The 23,090-nt window shown below is 34.1% G+C and overlaps 1 protein-coding gene and 1 pseudogene across 1 annotated transcript in view; both read right to left on the reverse strand.

The window, feature by feature from the left end:
• The window catches only part of TSGA10 (testis specific 10), a 152,272-nt gene that overhangs the window by 83,655 nt on the left and 45,527 nt on the right, over positions 1-23,090 (reverse strand). The window contains exons 10-14 of the mRNA XM_044263887.1: positions 14,990-15,105; positions 12,428-12,582; positions 8,339-8,394; positions 6,200-6,368; positions 2,517-2,627 (exon numbers count right to left, since the gene is read on the reverse strand). Of these exons, the coding sequence (XP_044119822.1) occupies positions 2,517-2,627; positions 6,200-6,368; positions 8,339-8,394; positions 12,428-12,582; positions 14,990-15,105 (607 nt within the window). The remainder of the gene's footprint in view (positions 1-2,516; positions 2,628-6,199; positions 6,369-8,338; positions 8,395-12,427; positions 12,583-14,989; positions 15,106-23,090) is intronic.
• Positions 16,126-16,263, reverse strand: LOC122916551 (annotated as a pseudogene).

Raw genomic sequence — 23,090 nt, forward strand, 5'->3', positions numbered from 1 at the left:
GAATGCCTGTTTCCTTCTCCAGATTAGGGAAGTTCTCAGCTATGATTTGCTAAATAAACCTTCTGTCCGTCTTTCTCTCTCTCTTTCTTCTTCCTCTGGGACCCCAATTATTCTAATATTGATTCATTTTATGGTATTGTTGATTTTTTGAAGTCTCCCCTCATGGTCCATTAGTTGTTTTTCTCTCTTTTCATCAGCTTCCTTCCTTTCCATTATTTTGTCTTCTATGTCACTGGCTCTCTCTTCTACCTCATTCACCCTAACTGTTAGAGCATCCAACTTAGTCTGCATCCCAGTTAGAGAATTTTTAACTTTGGCCTGATTAGATTTTATTTCTGCACAAAGAGATTCTCTAGTGTCTTTCATGCTTTTTTCAAACCCAGCTAATAACTTTATAATCATTATTCTGAATTCCAGGTCTGACATTTTATTTATATCCATATCACTTAGATATGTGGCAGAAAGTATTACCTCTGGTTCTTTCCTTTGTTTTTAATTCTTACTAGTTATTTTGCCCACAGAAGAATGGATGAACAAGAGAACAAAACAAAACAAAAAAAAATCAACCACACTAGACATATCCAAAGAGGTCAGAATCCAAAAAAGGAAAGAAAAAGAAAAAGGAAAAAAGGGGGAAAAAGAGAATATAAAATCCCAGGTGGACAAAACAGGGTGATCCACTTTGTCCTGGGTGTATTGGGGTCTGTTTGTTAGAAGATACTAAATCTCAAAATTGTAAAGAAAGCAAAACTTATATATAAACAAAACTAAAATTTAATACAATGAAAGGAAGCCAGAAATGAATATATCTATAAAATATAAATCTAAAAATGTTAAATATTAAAAATTCATGTTAAAAAATAACTTAGAAACAGAGTCGATAAAATAAGAAAATAGTTGAAAAGGGGAAATTTTTTAAATTGAAAGATAAAAGAATAATGAAAAAAAGCCCTCAAATTCTATATAATGTTTTCCACTAGTGCTGGAGTTTTGCAATTCTGTGTGCTTGGTAAACTTGATATTCTCCTAATGCTATAGCTGGTCATCTTGCGGAGGGACTTGCTGTGCTGATTTTCAGGTGTCTTTGCCTGGGCAGAGTTGTACCACCCTTTGCCAAGGGGCCAGGCTCAGTGTAAGCTTCTTTGGGTTCTTCTATGTAGCTTTCATTCCCTGGAGGCTTTCTGTGCTACTTCAGAGGACGAAAATAAAAAATGGCAGTGTGCTGATCTCCAGCCCTGGAGCTGAAAGATGGTGGCCCCCTCTCTCTCTTAAACCCTCAGGGAAAAGCAATCTTCACTTTTCAGAGTACCAAACTCTGCAGACTCCAGCTCTATGCACCCACAACAATCCTCCTGTGGAAGGAAGGGTTGCCATAGGCCTGCAGGGCCTCTGCATAGACAGCGGGTTTGTGGTTTATGGCAAACCAAGCTGCAAGCCCACTCCCGGGCTCACTGACCATAGCCACCCTGCTCCAGTGCTTGGGAACTATGCTAGCTCAGGCATCCCTGTTCTTTCTGTGACCCCAGGGATCCTGAAACCACACTACCCCATCTAGGATTCTGCCCCACTCTGCCACCACTCTGCCACCTGAGCACCTTTCAGGCAGGGACATCTCTCAGTGGGGCAGACTTCTAAAACTCCTGATTTTGCACTCTGAGGCTATATCACTTTCCAGTAGCTGATTTATAGCGGCTCCCTCTCCCCACTGTTTATCATACTATATTACATCTCCTCAGATTCACTTCTCTGCACCACTTCCTTCCTTGTTTTTCTATTTGTAGAATTCCAGCAATTCTTTTCTTACATCTCAGGTTGAATTCATAGGTGTTCAGAATTCTTTGACAGTTATCTAGCTAAATTAAAGGGACTAGATGAAACCACGTCCTTTATTCTTCCACCATCTTGCCCCCCCTCTCCCAACTACAGCATTTTAGATAATATTTTACCAAATGGGCTTACCTAATATCCTTGGTCAAGCTGTCCATTCCAGCATTGCCACCCATATACCCAGACTTATTTGGTATTATCTGATGTATGCTACAAATGTTTGGTCAAATGATTACTAACAGAGAATTATAGAGCAGAGTCATATATTCTCAGGTCCTAAGAAATAGATGGCCCAATAACAGGGTGATCAATTCTGATCTGCTACCAAATCTGGTGGAGCCTCTTTTGTCAAAGGTTTATAAACTGAAAACTACCATTTTTCAAATATAAGTGATTTTTGTCTTTTTTCCTTAACCTATTTAGCAGGATTCTACTTATCTAGAATGGCTGAGTGGCAAACTAAAAGTGACATATTGTTGAGTTATCTTTCTGGACATTGGTGTCATTCTAAATATATAGTCACATTTACAATGACATTTACATATACAGTAAACATAAAACCCATCACTGTCAACACAAAAATATGCTATGTATTAAGGAAAGACTTGACTCAGCTGGTTCCTATGATCAGTAAGTTTAGCAAACTCTCTTAAGTGTCATGAGCAAAGAGGAAAAAACTATATACATACTTCAGATTTTAATATATTCTTCAGCTTGTTAACCTCCAAATTAGTATCTTGGACCTTCTGTTTTATGTCATTAAGTTCATTGTGCGTATCATTCAATTTTTTAGACAGGGCCTATAAGAAAAAGATAGCTAGATTTGACTATGAAAAAGTAAAAACAAAAAACAAAAAACAAAAAACAAAAAAAAACCTCTGTGTCAAAAATCACCATAAATTTTAAATATTTTTAATAAATAGTGATAAATAAAAATTAATATACCTAATATACAAAACTCATAAAAACCTAAAACACCCCAAATTCTCATGCCTTTTAATATCACACTCTTCACCTTAAGACCTTGCAACTCCTTCCAACGAGTCGAAGTCCATTTAACCACACCTCTTTCTAAACTTGCCTTCACAACTTGTTTGGCTAATGGAACAATAAACAATAAAACACAAATACAGACTTGAAAATCATTTATTTATTTATTTATTTATTTACTGGGACTTTTGTTTGCTGTTTTTGAGAATACTGCAACTATTACTGTGTGAATAAATCTGGGTGAGGCTGTGGGATTATGGGAGACATGAGGCCCATTATCCTACTAGTGAAAAAACAAAACAGAAAACACAAGAATCAAAATAGTAAATAAGCGAAGAACCCAAGCAGAAAATTCACAAAAAGGATGCACAAGTAGATAATACTTGAAAAAAGTTAAAATTTACTAGTAATCAAAAATATGTTTTTAACTTTTTAAACTTTTGGATTTTTAAATTTTAATTTTAAAAATAATTTTTAAAATCAAATACTATGTTGCCTATCAAATTAGCAAAGAATTAAAGTTACTCTGTTATGGCAAGGAATAAGCATTTCCATGTACCTTGGTGTAAACATAAATTTGCAAAAAGCAAATCTGTGATCTGCTACCTGTTATCTATCATCTATTTCAAGAAACATTTTTAAATGTTCATAAAAACAGGAAAGACAAATATGTTGTTTTGGAAAAAACAAATTTTTTGAAGGTGGGACATTGATACATAAGTATTCACTACCTTTGAAAATGTCCACTTAGAAAAGCTTTTTTTTTTAATTTATAAAACAAACTTCATAAACTGATTTAAAACTAAATCTAGAAAAATTTAACATAAAGAATGTTCACTAAGGCAGTATCTGTTATGGTGACAATATTCACATTAAGTGAATGATGTCATAAAAAATAGTATCTACATAGTCCACATACAAGATATCTATGTGAATGATGTCATAAAAAATAGTATCTACATAGTCCACATACAAGATATCTATGAGAAATGTTTAGAGTAACTTTTTAAAAAGATTTTACTTATTTATTTGACAGAGAGAGAGAGAAAAAGCACAAGCAGGGAGAGCAGAAGGAGAAGCAGGCTCCCCGCTGAGCAGGGAGCCTGATGCGGAACTTGATCCCAGGACCCCAAGATCATGACCTGAGCCAAATGGGGCAGTCGCTTAACCACGTGAGCCACCCAGGTGCCCCTACAATAATTTTTAATAACAGAGGAAAATGTTCATCTATATTTTGTGAAAAAGTCAGGATAAAACACTAAAAATACTTTCTCCTAATTTTTTAAAAATTGTGATTTTGAGGACGATAATTTTTAAAGGCTTCTGCTTTCTAAATTTTCTATGATATGGTACTAAACTTGTGGTCCACTGAGTGATCCATCTTCTACCTCTTGGGCCTATAACGCAAACAAAGGGAAAAAACTATTCCTGAACAAATGTAAATTGTTTAAACAACAATTTTCTTATGATTATTAAAAAACATTAATGAAGTTTTAACAAAGCAGAGGAGTGCATATGATGTCACATGAAGCTAATAATAGCTACAAGAGATTTACGTTAGACGCTCCGATGAGTGCTTTCCAGGAATATTTTCATTTGCTTTCCATTTCTACATATATAAACTGAGATTCAGAGAAGTTAAATGGTATGATCCCACAGCCAGGCAGGACATTCAAACTCATGAATCTTAAATACTCCACTCTACTGCCTTATCATGTAGAAAAAAGCTTGATATAAAATGGCATGTGGTTTTATCCCAGTTACATTAAAAATTCATGTAAATGAAAGTATAAAAAGTATTTAAAACACATGGAAAATCAGTAAAAAAAATGTTAACACATTTTTACCATTTTACCATTTACCATTAACATGGCAAAAAGTGTTCAATCTAGTTTTTCACAAATATAAGGTATATTTACCTTTAGTCTATTTGCTCTAGCTATAAGTAGAGTATATAAAAGTAGATCCTAATCATATATTTTTATTGCTATACATTAACTCAAAAAAACCTTTCAGAATAATTTTAGATTTATAGAAAAGTTGTGAAAATGGTACAAAGAGGGGCGCCTGGGTGGCTCATTGGGTTAAAGCCTCTGCCTTTGGCTCAAGTCATGATCCCAGCATCCTGGAATCGAGCGCTGGGATCGAGCCCCGAATCGGGCTCTCTGCTCACCGGGGAGCCTGCTTCCTCCTCTCTCTCTGCCTGCCTCTCCGCCTACTTGTGATCTCTGTCTGTCAAATAAATGAATAAAATCTTTAAAAAAAAAAAAAAAAAAGAAAATGGTATAAAGAGTCCCCATCTACCCTATACTTGATGTCTTCTTACATCAGTGTGGTATAATTATCACGTATTAATGAAACAATATTGATATATTACTAACTAAAGTCCATATTTTATGCAAAATTACTTCGTTTTTATATAGTATGCTTTTTCTATCCCAGGGTCCCATTATTCATTAACTTTTTTTAAGAAAATATTTTATTTATTTTCAGAGAGAGGATATGTGAGCAGGGAGAGGAGCAGAAGGAGAGGGAGAGATAGAATCTCAAGTAGACTCCCTGCTGAGTGTGGAGCCTGATGTGGGCTTGATCTCACCTGGGCTCAATCTCCCCACTGTAAGACAATGACCTGAAATCAAGAGTCAGAAGCTTAACCAACTGAGCCAAGCAAACATCCTTCATTAATTTTTGACCAAAGTATTTTAACAGCTCAGGCAATTTTTTTTTATAATTAACGAAGTATTGCAGTTTTATATCTGTTTATATAAATAAAAAATATTTAACAATTAAAACTACAGACTTTCATGATGCAAACTAAACACACTGAGAGTGACAGCAAGTGAGGGAACCATTTAGATGAAGTCATTTTAAGTGGGGTAAGAAAGCTTCCAAAAAGAGTTTTTTATGCTCAAATTAAAATAATGATATTTGAAATGAAAAGAGTGGATATACTGAAATATATTGGCTTAAAGAGGGAATAATTATAAAATTTCCCAAAGAATCACAGTGCTAAAGAGGACCAAAATATGTAGCATAGTCCATATACTCATACTTAAAAAGAATAATTGTCCATCAAATCTATCGGTCTCTCAAAAGTTTCTGAAGGCTTTTATCTTCCTTTGTTAATATGTTCAAATATTTATTGTCAAGGAAGTACTTCCTAAGGTTTAATATAAATCTATTATATCACCACTCCCTCTTTCCTTTAATACATCATGTCTGAAATTTTCATTTAGAAATTATGTGGCATATTCTGTGTAATAAAGATTTTAAAAATGGCTGATTCCAAAGTCTGAGCTCTTCTACAAAATGAAATGAGGACTGTGTCTCAGAAAAAAACAAAAATTGTCTTGGAGAAAAAAGATTCTAGGTGGAAATATACCTGGTTTTCTTGTTTAGCTTTAGAAAACTGTTCTTGGAGACCATCATTCTCATGAGCCAAGAGATCTCTTTCCCTGGCAATCTGAGCCAGCTCATCATTTGTTTCATCCAATTGTCGACGCATTCTGGAAATGTCTTGTTCACACATAATTAGGGCTTCAGTAGACTGTCTATTCCACAGATCAGATAATACATAAGAAGAGACATTTTACCAAAAACAGAATAACAAATTCTCATAAGATAGAAGAGTGACAGTTAAGCAAGAAAACATTTGACATTTTAAACACATTTAAAATTTAAATATAGCTCATAGGAATTTCTCTATGTTGCCTACAGTTCACAATAAAAAGGAAGGTTAAATATACATAATAGTCAATGATTTGCTAAGTATTTCAAAACTTTTGATGTTCAAGTATAAGAAAGCCTTCATTCTACCTCTAGCTGCTATAGCTTAGTCTTCTTTGCAGGTTCTTTGTCCTTTGTCCTCTTAAAAATGAATTGTTCTCAGTGCTTAACTCAGCCTCCTTCCTCTTCTCACTCTACCCCTTACTCAGAAAATCCATTCATAGTATTCCATTGTGTATATATACCACATCTTCTTGATCCATTCATCTGTTGATGGACATCTAGGTTCTTTCCATAGTTTGGCTATTGTGGACATTGCTGCTATAAACATTCGGGTGCACGTGCCCCTTTGGATCACTACGTTTGTATCTTGCCATCAAAAGAAACGAAATCTTGCCATTTGCGACAACATGGATGGAACTAGAGCGTATCATGCTTAGCGAAATAAGTCAAGCGGAGAAAGACAACTATCATATGATCTCCCTGATATGAGAAAGTGGTGATGCAACATGGGGGTTAAGTGGGTAGGAGAAGAATCCATGAAACAAGATGGGATAGGGAGGGAGACAAACCATAAGTGACTCTTAATCTCACGAAACAAACTGTGGGTTGCTGGGGGGAGGGGGGTTGGGAGAAGTGGGGTAGGGTTATAGACATTGGGGAGGGTATGTGCTTTTGGGTAAATTGGAAGGGGAGGTGAACCATGAGAGACTATGGACTCTGAAAAACAATCTGAGGGGTTTGAAGGGGGGGGGGTGGGAGGTTGGGGTACCAGGTGGTGGGTATTATAAAGGGCACAGCTTGCATGGAGCACTGGGTGTGGTGAAAAAATAATGAATACTGTTTTTCTGAAAATAAATAAATTGGGAAAAAAAAAAAGAAAATCCATTCATAGCCATGGCTCCCAGCCCCATCTTCAGATGACTCTGAAATCTTATCTCTAGCCTCAGCCTCTTCCTTTATACTTCAAACTAATATTTAACTGATTACCAGACATATCTACAGGAAAGTCTCAAAGGCTCTTCAAATTCAGAGGAAAATCATGTGTTTCCACATACTTTCTTAAAGCCCAGTTCATCCCTAGCCAGAAACCTGGTATTCTCCATGATTCTCTCCCTCATAAGCACCTCACTCCTCTGTCTCCCAACTCATCTACCCCAATCTAGCATCATCTCTTCAGCCTGGGTAATCTTTCTAACACAAAAATCTTCCCAACTTTCTTTTTTCTTTTTTTTTAAGATTTTATTTATTTATTTGACAGAGAGAGATCACAAGTAGGCAGAGAGGCAGGCAGAGAGAGAGAGAGAAAGAAGCAGGCTCCCTGCCGAGCAGAGAGCCCGATGCGGGACTCGATCCCAGGACCCTGATATCATGACCTGAGCCGAAGGCAGTGGCTTAACCCACTGAGCGACCCAGGTGCCCATCTTCCCAATTTTCTTTAATGATTTCTTATTGTCCAATAAAATCAAGACTCATTTGTCTATACCACAGGCCTCTGCCTAGTTAGACTTTCCTTCTACTGCTTCTCGTATACTTTGGGTTCCAACACACTTACCTACTTGTCATTCAAGAGGCTCTTGAATGTGATCTGTGGTTCTTTGCTATTCCTTTTACCTTTACATGGCTAACACCATGTTTTCTTTTACTTCCCTAGACAGACTTATGCCTCCTTTCAACATTAGAAAGTTATCATCTCATAGGTAACACTGAGCCCCTTGTCTCCTACTGTCTTTGTACCTAACATTGTACTTTGCCCCCAATAAGTGCTCAAATTTTGGTGGAGTGAACGATTTACCTTGATGCCTGTTCCATCTCAGCAATGATATTCTTCATGCCTGAAATGGTCTTTTCCTTGAAAAATAATACAAGTATTAAAAAAAAATTATTTTAAACAATTTCTCTTAAAACTAAATGAACGAAAAGAAATCCTCCCTTTCTGATTCCCATTCAGTTTTAAACATTCACATCTATTCTTTTCTACACTTTAAAACTAAAGCATATATATCAGTGTACATGTACTGGATAAAGACAAGATTATGCTTATAAAAGACCACACTTAGGTACATTGGTATGAGATCAATATAGCAAATACTTTGTTAAAATGTTTTGTGTAGTCACCTAGCAACACAAAGACCCCATAATCACCCTGTTCTTGTTGGCAAACCAGTGGTTTGACATTGGAGTGTTGTATACTGGGAACAGAACTGATTTACCTCCTCACTTCTCCATGTTGTAAAACCCACCAAAGTGAATTATGTAACACTAATTTTAATTCTGAGCAATAATAACTGTGATCAAGTAAATTATTTATATTAGTCATCAACATCATCTTCAAAAAGCTATTCCAATTGAATTACTTATAAAAGTATACTATTAATTTTAGATGTAAGCTAATAAAGAGATAAGCATTAGGCCTAGAGCAAAAATATAAAAATAAACTACTGACATTCTCCCTTTTTGAGGGTATAGTAAGGGAGAATTAATGGAATCAGTTAAGGCTTGGGGTGTGAATATCTTAATGCCATCAATACCATCCTTACACCTCCTCTTTCTAAAACTCTCATTGAGGGTGCCTGGGTGGCTCAGTGGGTTAAGCTGCTGCCTTCAGCTCAGGTCATGAACTCAGGGTCCTGGGATCGAGTCCCGCATCGGGCTCTCTGCTCAGCAGGGAGCCTGCTTCCTCTCTCTCTCTCTCTCTCTGCCTCCCTCTCTGCCTACTTGTGATCTCTCTCTGTCAAATAAATAAATAAAAAGTCTTTAAAAAAAATAAAAAAATAAAACTCTCATTGATCCTGAACTAGTTATAGATAACTATACACAAATAATTAGGGCTACATTAGACCTTAAAAAAAAAGGAGGAAAATTATTCTTTCACTAAGGAACTACATTTCATTTTGCCCTTTGAATTTTCAAATCCTTAGTAACCAAGCAGTAAGATGAAAAACTAAATCTGTATTTCCCAACCAGTTCTGTTCCTGTTCTTTAGAGAGACAGTTGTGTGTATGTGAGTGTATGTTAGTTATCTTCCTTTATTCATGTGCTCCTCTTGAGGGTATTTTAACTCCAGTTTCCCATTCTGCTTTCTGGTAAAATGGTGCAGAGTCCACATCTGGCAGTAATGGATATCAGGATATAGTTAAAATACGTATTAGCAAAACAGTTAAACCCCTTTAAAAGCACAAACCAATAAAGAGAAAATACTGCCTAAAATGGAATATTTACACAAGGTTTTAAAATATAACAATACATTTCTAAATAAATCTAAAAAACTAACTGAACTTCTAGTGTTTCTGAAAGCCATTAGTTGGTAAAACTTTAAATATGGGTTATAATGACTTCCTTTATCAGCAGAAATTTATATTGGAAGTCAGATTATCTGAGAACATTGTAAAGCATCCGGACAATAAAATCACTGGGTAAAATCTAATATCCTCTTACCCTATTTTTCTCTTAATATGACCCTAATATCATTATTTCCTAAATTGTTGAGATCTATGCCATCATTATCAATGTAATATTCCTTGTACAACCTCAATATGCTTATCCAGAGATAAAGATTCAAATTAATTATTAAAAATTCAATGTGAAAAGGATGGTCATAAGTCTACTTGGAAAAAAGAAATGAACTAAAATGTTTCACAAATAGTTCTGTTATTATTAAAAAACTGTGAACTTGCTATCAAGTTTTCTAACTTTAATTGTTAGCAACTAGTAAAATATCCTTTAAAACTATGATTACCAGAAAAAAACTTCTTATTCACTATAATGTAGGCTTTTTCTATAGTAATCTATTTATATAATCACCAGATTAGACTGTAAAATTACTGCTTTTTACTGAAGGGTATTTGCAAATTCAGTTCTGAAATACTATTGTAGAGAATATTTTCTCTTTTGAATGTCTAACACTGTTTTAAAAAGTTATTTTCCCTTCAGAGGATGGATGTGCTTACATTCATGATCTTTTTTTTTTTTTTACATTCATGATCTTATATGAAGGTCTTGATTTTGAGATGGACTTGCAACTCAGTATTTCTCGTGAAGAAAAAAATAATGTTGGCAAGTTAGCAGAATTGAAGATACATGAAATATTAGATATAGCAGAGGAAAGCAATTTAGAAATTTCTAAATAATTTGTTTCTAAATGTTAGTGTTTTTAAAGAAAATCGTGCCAAACTATTCAAAAGTGTTCTGAATAAAATGAGAAGTAAAACTTCACTTCCCCCAAACCCATAAAATATCAAAAATATTAAGGCATAACTATAAAGTAATGAGTCAGCCTTTTCAACAAATCAAAATTTACTATCTCATGAACTTAGATAGCAAGATCTCAATTGTGCTCATGATTCCCAAATCTATTAACTTCACTTCAACTTTCTCTCCAAACTTAAAAATCCAAGAGTCTATGACTATTTCAACTATGTGTTCCAAAGACATGTCAATAATCTTCCTAAGCCTGTTTTATTTGTTTCTTAGTTCATGCACAGGAACTATCCATGTAGTTTCTAAGTCAGAAAGCACATCTTGTCAATCTTCCCTAAAAGATCTGTTTTCTTACAGATACTGCTACTATCCTAACAAAATTCTTATTGTTTTACTCATGGCTGGTATCCTTGTCACTACACTCATTTCCCTATAGTCCATTCTTTACATGGATTAACAAGCGCCAGAATATTTGTTTCAACAAAAATATCTAAAGTATTTCAATGATCCTCTATATCCATGATGATAGAGTCTAAACTCAATATTACATGTATTTCTATGATTTGTTGCTTAACCGTCCCACCTCATCTTTTGCCACCCAGCCCTGCTCCCATACTGACTTCTCTTGAAATTCTTTTATGAAAGTCACTGGGCTTTCACAGAAGCTGCTTAACCTGTCTGGATCTCCCATTCTCTCACTGTCCCCTTTGTCTAAATCTTGTCCCGGCTATTCCTAGTCATCAGACAGCAGCCCAGGCGCTTCCTGGAAGGCTCTCTAGATCTTTCTCCTCCCCTAATCCAACCCCCAGCCTGAATTAGATGTGGTTCTGCCTAACTCCATTTGCACATTGTGTACATATTGTTATTGCACTTAGCACATTCCATCATGATAGCATCTTAATTTATCTTTCTCCCAATTATACTGCAGCCTTATGGAAGGCATACCCACTCAACCTCAGTTTCTAACATTATACCTGGTACATGCCAATAAATGTTTGTTAAATGCATGGATGGATGGATGGATGGACGGAGGGATAAATGAATAAATTAGATCCCTTAGAGAGGGAAAAGACCTTATTATAATGATGCTACCTTCACTTAAATCATTTGTGGGAAACAGTTTAGGAATTGTCTTCAGAATTGGTTTATGAAATAGAAAAGGGTATCAATATTTCTCTGCCTTTTTGGCAACACCTTTGTTAGCGTTCTTTGAACAACAAAAAATGTGGGATGGAGATTATCATCCATCTTTATTTACCAGCTACATATGATCTATTCTCAAAGGCTGAGGAGGATGCAAAAATATGCTTCTAGTTTTGAGCACAATCACAAAAGGCAGTTTTAATGGACATATTGCTTCCCAAAATGGCTGTCTGAAAATATAAGTTCTGGTGTTCTTTTAAAAACAAATCTGTCTCACCGTTTTATTACTATGCTTCACATTTTGATATTTGAATTAGTTATTACCAGTGAATGTTAATCACAAATTTATGAGAAAGTCAATTTAAAAAATATTAGTGGACTTGAACACTCAGTTCCCAAGATTATCTTGAAATTATCTTTGAAATTTTCCAAATCAGATTCTATAGTTTCAAATCTCTAGAAAAAAAATTGAGAAAATTCTATTATTTTATTCAGATTCAAGTTCAAACATTTCTTTTAAACCACAGTTCTCAGAACATACTTTCATGGCCAAACTCTCTCCAAGGGATGCAATATTCTCAGATTTTTTATCCAAACATGCTTGCAGGCATTCCTTTTCTTTAGCCAGATCGTTGAGGGTTGCACCAAGAATGCTGATTTCTTCTCTCTGGGCAATACTTTGCCTGGTAAAATTGTCTAAATATGTAATCATAAAGGCATTGCTTTAATCAAGATAATTTTTTTTCTAGTTCAAGCAGATTAAAATGCTTTTCAAAGTAAATTCTCCTATATTGTGTTCAATGACTAAAAATAAGTACTGTATCCCAAACAAAAAATAGCTTTCGTTGTTAGTGATTAAAAACTAAGATGAATCATGAAATTCTAAATGACTCATAAATGTAAAAGCACAATTAACACATTTAAATTAGAACAGCAAAGGAAAGCTCTATATCACAAGTTCTTGAAGTAGATTTACATGTGTGGTGGAGGAGGAGATGGTGCATGAGTAGTCAAAATGAGTGGAATATTAAAACAACCTGTGACCTCTCTCCCTCTAATTTCTCCACCATTGTACAGAACTTGGTAACTAAAATAATATAATATTTAATTAGTTCATCTTCAGAGTCAAATGTCTCCTGAATAATATAATATTTAATTAGTTCATCTTCAGAGTCAAATGTCTCCTGATATTTTGATTTTTCTAAAGTAGAGTTATAAAAATTCCCAGGGGGGAAAATCCCATAAAGTCTGATTTGATTTGTGATAATAGTGTTAGTGTTGTGCCAACAATGTCAGTATTGAAGGCCTGATTGACTGGTATAGAATAGCAGTTTTCAAATTGCGGTTTTTCATCCAGCACCATCAGCATCATCTGGGAACTTATTAGAAATATAAATTCTGAGGTCCCATACCAGACATTCTGAATCAGAAATTCTGAGTGGGCAGAGCAATTTATATTTTCAGAAACACCCCACCCATGTGATTCTAATGCATGACAAAGTTTGAGAACCACTTGAGGATTAGAAAGATACAAAAAGCCTTGGCTTACTTCAAAGAGCCTAGCTCCAGTGATGTTTATTAGCTCTCCAACTCATTCTGACACACACCAAAGTTTTAGAAACCCTGGTCCACAGCTCTACAAGGGAAGTTTGTTACACCATACCGCAAGGTAAATCCTTGGGAACAGTCATCCAGAGCAATGCTAAGGGAGGTAAAACCATATGCCAAGAGGATGATCTATACAGTACTTAAAAATACATCATGTCCCTTTTCCAGAGAGCACTGTCTTTAAGGTAAATCACATGCTTTGGGTATTCTGATATTTGAGTTCTTTCTCAATGGCATAAAATAGATACATTTTAAAACTCTAAAATACCTCTACATATCTCCTAGCTTAAAAAAAATTCTTGACCTCACATTCCACTCAAGCTACCATACCGTTTTTCTGCTACTGTTAATAGCTAAGTTTAAGAAACTTCTCTTCTCTCCTGTCACTACCTCCTCGCTTCCCAATCATTCCTCAACCTACTCCATCTTCCACATCCAACACTCCATTCACACTTTTTTTGGTCAATGTTACCAAAACCTCCAATGTGCCAAATACAATCAATACTTTTCATTCTTACCTTCTTTCTCAAAGATATCTGAATATTGATCATACCTTCCTTTTAAAAATATTTTGCTCTCTTGCCTCCCAAAATAACACTCACTTCTGGGTTCTCTTACTTCATTTGCTGCTTCTTACTGAGTCCTGGATCCTCTTCTCTTTCTCTACATTTTCCCTAGGCAATTTCATGGTTTTAAAATATCATTTATATGCTGATGTGTCCCAGATGTTTATCTTTAGCTTAGATTTCTCTTCTGAGATAAAAACTTATCTCTTTAACTGCTTACCTTACATTTTTATTTAGACTTAAAATATCCAAAAATGTCTTCTTTAATATTCCCCTTCTACAGTTCTCTTGTAATATTTACTATTTTAATAAAAAGCATTTCTACTCACCTAATTGTTTATGCCAGACATTTTTAAACTACAAAACAGAAAATGTTTAAAAAAATACTCCCCATTTTAAGACGGGCTTTTTAATAGTCCTGACCAAAATCTTACTTTACAATTATAAGAAGATTAAGTTATGACCACATTTTCACAGAAATCACTGGTAAGAAACATAAATAGGATACTTCATAAAGACAATTTTCTCTATGAACCCAAGTGATAGCATATAGTCAAACATATGTACATTTGCCACCAAAATAATATACAGATATGTATTATGTTTTATTACAACACTATGGACAAGCCGTAACATAGTACGAACAGTTGTAAACTTACAAAGGATCAGGACAAATTTACAAAATGTCACTGTTTTGTTCAGCAATTTCTTCACTGAAAAATATGAAGCCATGTCTAAATATTTACGGTCCTAAATATAGTAAAAAAAAACTTTACTATCAAAGAAAAAAAGCACATTTTCCACAATTCTTAAGTGATAAATGTTTAATTTATGGTCTACTTCCAAGTTTATGTTATAACTGAGAGAAGAAAACACGTTTTTCTACCAGATTGTAAAATATATATATTTATCATGGGAAAAAAACTCACCAATTTTCTCATCCAAGCACATAATTTTCTCCTGAGTTAGCTGTAGCTCATACTTTTTCTTAGCAAGATGTCGCTGAGTATCAGAAAGATCTTTTTCTGTGTTTTCATACAAAAGTCTGTAAACATTTTAATAATAAAACTAATTCTGAAATTTTTATGTTTTATCAACATTTTAGTGTATTTAAATATAAAAACTGTTAAGGACAGTAATACACATTTTTTTCTTTTTGATTTTTTAAATAAAAGTACATTAAAGGAAGTTTGGAGAATAAAAAGTTCTCCATCAAAATCTACTATTAGGAAAAAAAAAAGCTTCTATAAAAAAGCATTTTTGTGTTCAGTATTCAGTAGTTTTTCACAATATATTTTTTAAAGTTATCATACTATATATTCAAAATTGAATCCTGTTTTTTTTCACTTACACTTAATCTTTAATATTTTTTAGTCCTATTAATACAGCCCTCCAAATCACCATTTCATGGCTGGAAAGTATTACATGAACAATAGCCATTTTTTTTTTGAGATTTTGTTTATTTATTTGTCAGAGAGAGAAAAAATGAACAAGCAGTGGGAGCAGCAGGCTCCCCACCAAGCAAGGAGCTGGATGTGGGATTCCATCCCAGGACTCTGGGATCATGACCTGAGCTGAAGGCAAATGCTTAGCCAAATGAGCCACCCAGATGTCCCAAACATAGAGTACTCTTTTTTTCTTTAAGATTTTATTATTTATTTATTTGACAGAAAGAGAAAGCGTACAAGCAGGGGGAGCAGCAGAGGGAGCAGGGGGAGCAGAGGGAGCAGCAGAGGGAGCAGAGGGAGAAGCAGGCTCTCCACTAAGCAGGGAGCCTGATGCAGGGCCTCAGTTCCAGGACCCTGGGATGATGACTCGAGCCAAAGGCAGATGCTTAACCAACTGAGCCACCCCAGGTGTCCCAGCATAGAGTACTCTTGACACAACACCCACAGAAAACCAGGTTATCAAAAATACCCCACCACAACCGAAATTATAAAAACAAACCCCCTCCAGTATACACACACCAACAGAAGTTACCATGAAAAAAAAAAAACATAAAACAATAAACCACCCACTATCAAAAGCATAAATAACTGGTCTTCACTTCAACAAAGAAAAACCAGAGGAAAGTACAAATGCAGTCTCCCACTACCACAAATGATGCTGCAGAATTCCCCACATTTGGGGGAAATCATGGGGGTTAGCACATCTGGAGTGCAATGGATAAGCCTTGCCCTGGGAAAACCACCTTTGTGAGTATAAAAAATTTTTGGAAAATATAGTGAAATTCCACTGTAGTCCAAATGAAGAATCTTTTCATATGCCTTGACAAAGTATTTTCTTAGCTTTTTTTCTTGTAAAGCAGCATTTAAAATTGCATGCTAAAGGGTCCCTCACTGGCTCATTCAGTGGAGTGCACAACTCTTGATCTCAGGGTTGTGGGTTCAAGCCCCATACTGGGTATAGATATTACTTTTATAAAAATCTTTAAAAACTGCATGCTAAAATCAGAAGTATAAATGTAACAAGCCTATCAATTCACATGATAATGATGAGTCCTGAAAGAGGCATATACCTTCCAAGGCATACTGTGGCTATTCTTATGCTATTAAATTGCACTGCAGCCATACACTTTCCAAAATAGCCATATTCCCCAGCACAACACAGGGATACCTCTATTAAGAAAAACAAAATAGAAAATTACACACATAAGCAGAATTTCTCAAATCAGACCTTTAAATCACTGACCAACAAACCCACACCTAAAGCAGACATTTAATAGCAACTTTAGAAGTAAAGCTCTTAGCTTCTTTTGCAGACTATTGTAACACTGATGTCAGAAAGGACTCTTACAACTCCTCTAAGATATATTTAGAACTTTAAATAACCGACTTTTCTTTTCTCCAAGTGCTCAGAGTCATAGAGGAGATTTTTGGTTGCTTCCAAGCTTGGGCAATTATGATTAAAGCTGCTATAAAATTGTGTGCAGGTTTTTGTGTGCACGTAAGATTTCAACTACTTTAAGTACAACAGAGCGCTATATGGTAAGAGTGTGTTTAGCTTTGTAGAAACCGCTGAACTAATAAAGTGGCTGTACCATTTTGAATTCCCACCAGCAATGAATAAGTGTTTCTGTTGAACCACATCCTCACCAGCTTTTATTTTCAGTGATTGAGATTTTGTCCATTCTAATAGGTATGTAATGGTATCTCACTGTTGTTTTAATTTGTATTTCCCTGGTGACCTATGATGTAAAACACCTTTCATATGCTTATTTGCCACCTGTATATCTTCTTCGAGGAGATCTGCTAAGGTCTTGGCCCATTTTTTAATTGGGTTGTTTGTTTTCTTATTGTTGAGTTTTAAGAGTTCTTTGTATGTTTCAGATCCAGTTCTTTATCAGCTGTGTCTTTAGCAAATATTTTCTCCCAGTTTGTGGCTTGGCTTCTCATATTCTTGACATTGTCTTTTGCAGAGCATAAGTCTTTAATTTTAATGAAGTACAGTTAATCAGTTATTTCTTGCATGGAATGTGCCTTTGCTGTTATACCTAAAAAAGTCATCAACATACTAAAGTCATCTAGGTTTTCTCCTGTTATCTTGTAGAGGTTTTACAGTTTTGCATTTTACATTTAGGAATGTGAACCATTCAGAATTAATCTGAAGGTATGATATCTGTGTTGCAACTATCTCTGCTTTATTGTATTGCTTTTGCTCCTTTGTCAAAGATAAGTTGACTATATTTATGTGGGTCTATTTCTAGCCTCTCTGTACTGTTCCACTGATCTATTTGTCTATTCTTTTACCAATACCACACTGTCTAAATTACTGTAACTTTATCTCAAGTCTTGATGTCAAGTATGACCAGTGCTCCAACTTAGTTTTTCTTCAGTGTTCTGTTGCCTATTCTTTTGCCTCCCCATATAAACTTTAAAATCTGCTCACTGATACCCACAAATAATTTGCTGTGATTCTAATTAGAACTTACTGAATCTGTAGGTCAAGTTGAGAAGAATGGACATCTTGAAAATATTATGTTTTCCCATCCATGAATATATAATACTTTTCTTTCTTTTTTTAAAAAAAGATTAATTTATTTGCAGGGGAGGAGAGGCAAAGGGAGAGGAAAAGAGAATCCGTAGGCAGACTCCCTGCTGAGCACAGAGACCAGTTCAGGGTCCGACCTCATGACTCTGAGATCATGACCCAAGCCAAAATCACGAGTAGGATACTTAAGCAACTGAGCTAATGCTGGCACCCCTAGAATATTTTTCAGTTTATTTAGTTCCACTTTGATCTCTTTTTACTTTTTTTTTCTTTTGTACCAGTTTCGTACTTTTTCTCATACAGATCTTATACATAATTTGTTAGATTTATACTTAAGTATTTCATGTTTGGGGGGGTACTAATATAAACGGTACTGTGTTTTCAATTTTAAATTCCATTTTTTCATTGCTAGTATTAAAAAAACTGATTTTTTATATTAACCACATATCCTGCAATCCTGTAGCAACTGCTTATTAGTTCTAGATTTTTTGTTAATTATTTTGTATTTTCAACATAGAATATCATGTCATTTACAATAGATTTTAATACTGAAATCTTTTTGGTCTCAAATACCCAGACTCAAACTGAACTGGTCTTGGAATCACTGGACACAAAGACCCAAACTAACTTTTTATTAACAGAAAGCTCTATCAATCATTCAACTATATGGAAAATTCTTCTCGGGCCTACAAATGTTTGATACACTGATGCAGACACACAGGTTTTTTGTTTTGTTTTGTTTTTGTTTTTAATCTACTTCTAGGAAATGTTCTGAAAATACTCTAGCTTTTTACTATCATTGTCTGACACAGAAACCCAAAGAGAAGAACTTGTGCTACACTAAAATATACCTGTTTGAAAGAAAAGTTCACCTAAGCAGTATAGGAACACAGATAATGAGTATTGGTTTTGAAACACTGGGAAATTTCTTCTTCCACCAGCAGTGAAACCCAAACAGAAATGGATTAATTTCTTTTTGGCTGATTTGGCTTGGAATACTGTGGAACTTCAGTTTAGAGATACAGGAATCCAGATATGTGTGCTGAATGGCGCCTACGACTCAATTTCTAGTGTATGTTCACAACGGGACAAAACATAATTTTCTTATCAACTGACAAAACAGAAAACAGGAACAACAATATTTTAATTATATTCAATGTAGATGGATTATGTAGCTTCTAATTAGATTATCTGTAATTCCTTGCCTTTTGTAAATGTATATAATATGAATATATTATAAGGTATAAGATATTGATTTATAAAAAATAAACTGACAGCTGACTTCTCAGCAGAAATAATGTACATCTAAGATAGTAGAAAGATATTATCAAAGTATTAAAATAAAAATAATTCCCAACTTTTAGAATTCTCTACCCAGCAAAAATATCGTTCAATATCAGCAAGGTTACAACAGGGGTGGTGAGAAATGATCGGCTTTTGAGTATATTTTGAAGACAAAACATACTGCATTGGATATGGATATATGAAGCCACAGATTATTCAAGGTTTCAGGCCAAGAATTGCAAGAACAGACTTCCCAGACTAAGCTGGGAAGATTGAAAAAGCAGATTTATGTGTGTTGGAGGGTGAATGAAGGGTAGTGGGTAGCAGAACTCCAGGTTTGAAAATGTTAAGTTTGAAATTGTTAGACGTTCCAGTGAAGATGAAAAGAAGGTGGTTGGACATTCAAGTCCTGAGTTCAAGAAAAAAGTTCATGCTACAGATATACATTTGAGAGTCAAGAGTAAATACATGAGACTGGATGAGGGATAAGTACACATACAAGAAAAGAAGCGGTATAAGGACTGAGCTGAGGAACACTCCAACATTTGCAGATTATGGAGATGAGGAGGAACTAGCAGAAGAGCCTTAGAAGGACATCCAAAGAGATGAAAAGAAAATCAAATGAGCATGGTACCTCAGAAGACAAATAAGGAAAGCATTTAAAGGAACAGAGAAAAAAGCACAATGAACATCTTTATCAAATGTTGCTGATAGGTCAAATAAAATGAAGACTGAGGACTGACTACTGAATTGAGTAACATGAAAGTAAATATTACCTTGAAAAAAATATTACCATGAAAAAAAGTTTTCATGACATGGTAGGAGAAAAAGGCAGATTACAGCAGGTTTAAAAGAGAACAAAATGTAAAACACTGGAGCCAGAAGTTTAGACAACTCTTTCAATAAAATCCCTGTAAATAAGATAAAAAAATTAGTACAAATATGTAATTAGCAAAAAGTCAAAAAGGTAAGTGAAAACTCATTATGTTTTTGGATACTTAAAATCACACTAATAACTAAAAGTTTAATTAAGAAGTAATGATGAAAATTAGAAAATATTTTATAAGAAGTACATAACAAAGCTTGTAAAATACATTCAAGTAAGTATTTTGAGGGAAACTTATGGCCTTAAATGTCTATATGAGAAAAAAAGCCTAAAAAGTAATAATATAAGCATTCATCTAAAGAAATTAGAAAAAAAAATAAATCTAAAGAAAATATAAGGAAATAATAAAGAACAAAACTTAATGAGGATCACCAAGCAAAATGGTGGTTCTTTGAAAAGACTAATAACAGACTAAAAAAGAAGAAATCACTATAAATTTGATAGACATTAAAATGTTCATAGGATATTATAAACATCATCATCCTAAAAATGTTTTAAAATTTAAAGAACATGAACAAATGCCTTAAGAATATATATTGAATGGCATAAGAAGAAATCTCTAATTGTTCTTTTACCCATTAAACAAATAAAAGAAAAACTTCCCTCAAAATAAATAAATAAATAAATAAATAAAAGTGAGACCCAAATGGCTTCATTGGTTAATTTCTGCTCTGCAAAAGATACCATTAAGAGAATGAAAAGACAAGGCACAGATGGGGAGAATATATCTGCAAATGACCCAATAACAAGTATCCAAAATATTAAAAGAATTCTTAAAATTCAATAATAAGTAAAAAAGAAATTGAAAAATGGGCAAAGTATCTAAACAGATACCTTACCGAAGAAAATATAAAGATGGCAAGTAACAATATGAAAAGATGCTCCATATCCTTTGTCATCAGCAAACTGCAAATTAAAACAATGAAGTATTGCTACACACCTGTTATAATGGCTAAAATACAAAAACGTGACAATACCAAATAGTAACATGGATATGGAGCAACAGAAATTCTCATTCATTGCCAGTGGAAAAGCAAAATGGTACAGTCACTTTGAAAGAGTAGGCCACTTTCTTATAAAGCTAAATATAGTTTCAATCTATGATTTAGCAATTGTGCTCCTAGGTATTTACTGACCTGATCTGAAAACCTATGTCCATACAAAAACCTGCACATGAAATATTACAGCAGATTTATTCATAATTACCAAAAACTGGAAGCAACCAAGAGGTCTTTCAATAGGTACACGGATAAACACACTATAGTATATACACATGATAAATTATGATTCGGTGACAAGAAATAAGCTATCCGGGTATGAAAGAAAAGTGAATGAACCTAAGATGCACATTGTTAAATTAAAGAAGCTTGCCTGAAAAGGTTGTATACTGTGTGATTTAGATTATATGACATTCTGGAAAAGGCAAACATTTCCTCAGCCAGATGATAAAGGTCAAAATCAACAGTAATAAATCCAGTACATACCCATAATACCCTAGATAGATATGTACCCTAAAATGGCATTTTTCCTCTATGGCCTCTCTCTCAAAAACAAATTACCCAGTCTAATCATGACAAAAACAGCAGAAAAACCCCAACTGAGAGACATTCTACAAAATACCTGATCAGTATTCCTCCAAACTGTCAAGGTCATCAAAAACAAGGACAGTCTGAAACTGTCATAGCCAAGAGAAGCCTAGGGAAACATGACAACTAAATGTAATGTAGTGTTCTGGATGGGATCCTGGAACAGAAAAAGGACATCAGGGGAAAACTAAGGAAGTCTGAATAAAGTACAGACTTCAGTTAATAATGTATCAAATAATTCATTAATTCTAACAAATGTATTAATGTAAGATGTTAATAAGAGAGTAAATTGGGTCTGAGATATGTAGGAGCTCTACCTTCTTCATAATTGCTCTGTTAATCTAAAACTGTTGTAAAATACAAATTTACTTTTAAAAACAACTATATTTTCATATATAAACAATAAGCAATCAGAAAGTGAAATTTTAAGATTCCATTTACAACAGCATCAAAAAACATAGGAAATACTCATATAAATCTGAAAAAAGTAGTACAGGACCTATACACTAAACACAGCAAAACATTGCTGAGGGAAATTAAAGATCTAAACAATGAAGAGATATACTGTTTATGAGGAGGAACACGTGAAATTCTTTAGATGTCATTTTCCCCAATTCTAATCAAATTCCCAAGTAGGTTTTTTTTTTATATAAACTGTGAAAATGATTCTAAAATTAAAATAAAATACAAAGGAATTAGAATAGCCAAAACTATTTAGAGAAAGAACAATTTTGGAGGACTAACATTACCTAATTTGAAGAGTTAAAAAAAAAAAAACCCAAAACAAAGTAATCAGGCAGGTTATACTGAGATTAAGATACATAAATAGATCCATCAAATAAAACTGATCATCAAGAAAAGAGCTATACATAAATGGATAACTGACATTCTATAAAGCACAAAAACAAGAAAGGATAGTTTTTCAACAAATTACGGAACAACTGGATATCCCTATGCAAAAAAAGGTGAACTTTGACTTATACCTTGACTATATATGAAAACTTTGACATGAATAGCAGATTTAAATGTTAAGAACTAAAAAATTGCTAGAAGAAAACACAAAACAAAAATCTCAGTGAACTTACATTTGACAATGATATCTTTAAAAGAGTACATGAAGCTGGATATAATTTTTAAAAAATCAATAAATTTCACTTAATCAAAATGAAAAATATTTGCTCTTTAAAAGACAATTGCTATAAATGTAAGCCAGATGAACAGACACTTCTCCAATCAAGAAATACAAATGGCTATCAGACACATGAAAAAATGCTCATCATCATT

Source organism: Neovison vison, chromosome 8 (genome assembly GCF_020171115.1).
Source record: "Neovison vison isolate M4711 chromosome 8, ASM_NN_V1, whole genome shotgun sequence".
NCBI lineage: Eukaryota > Metazoa > Chordata > Mammalia > Carnivora > Mustelidae > Neogale > Neogale vison.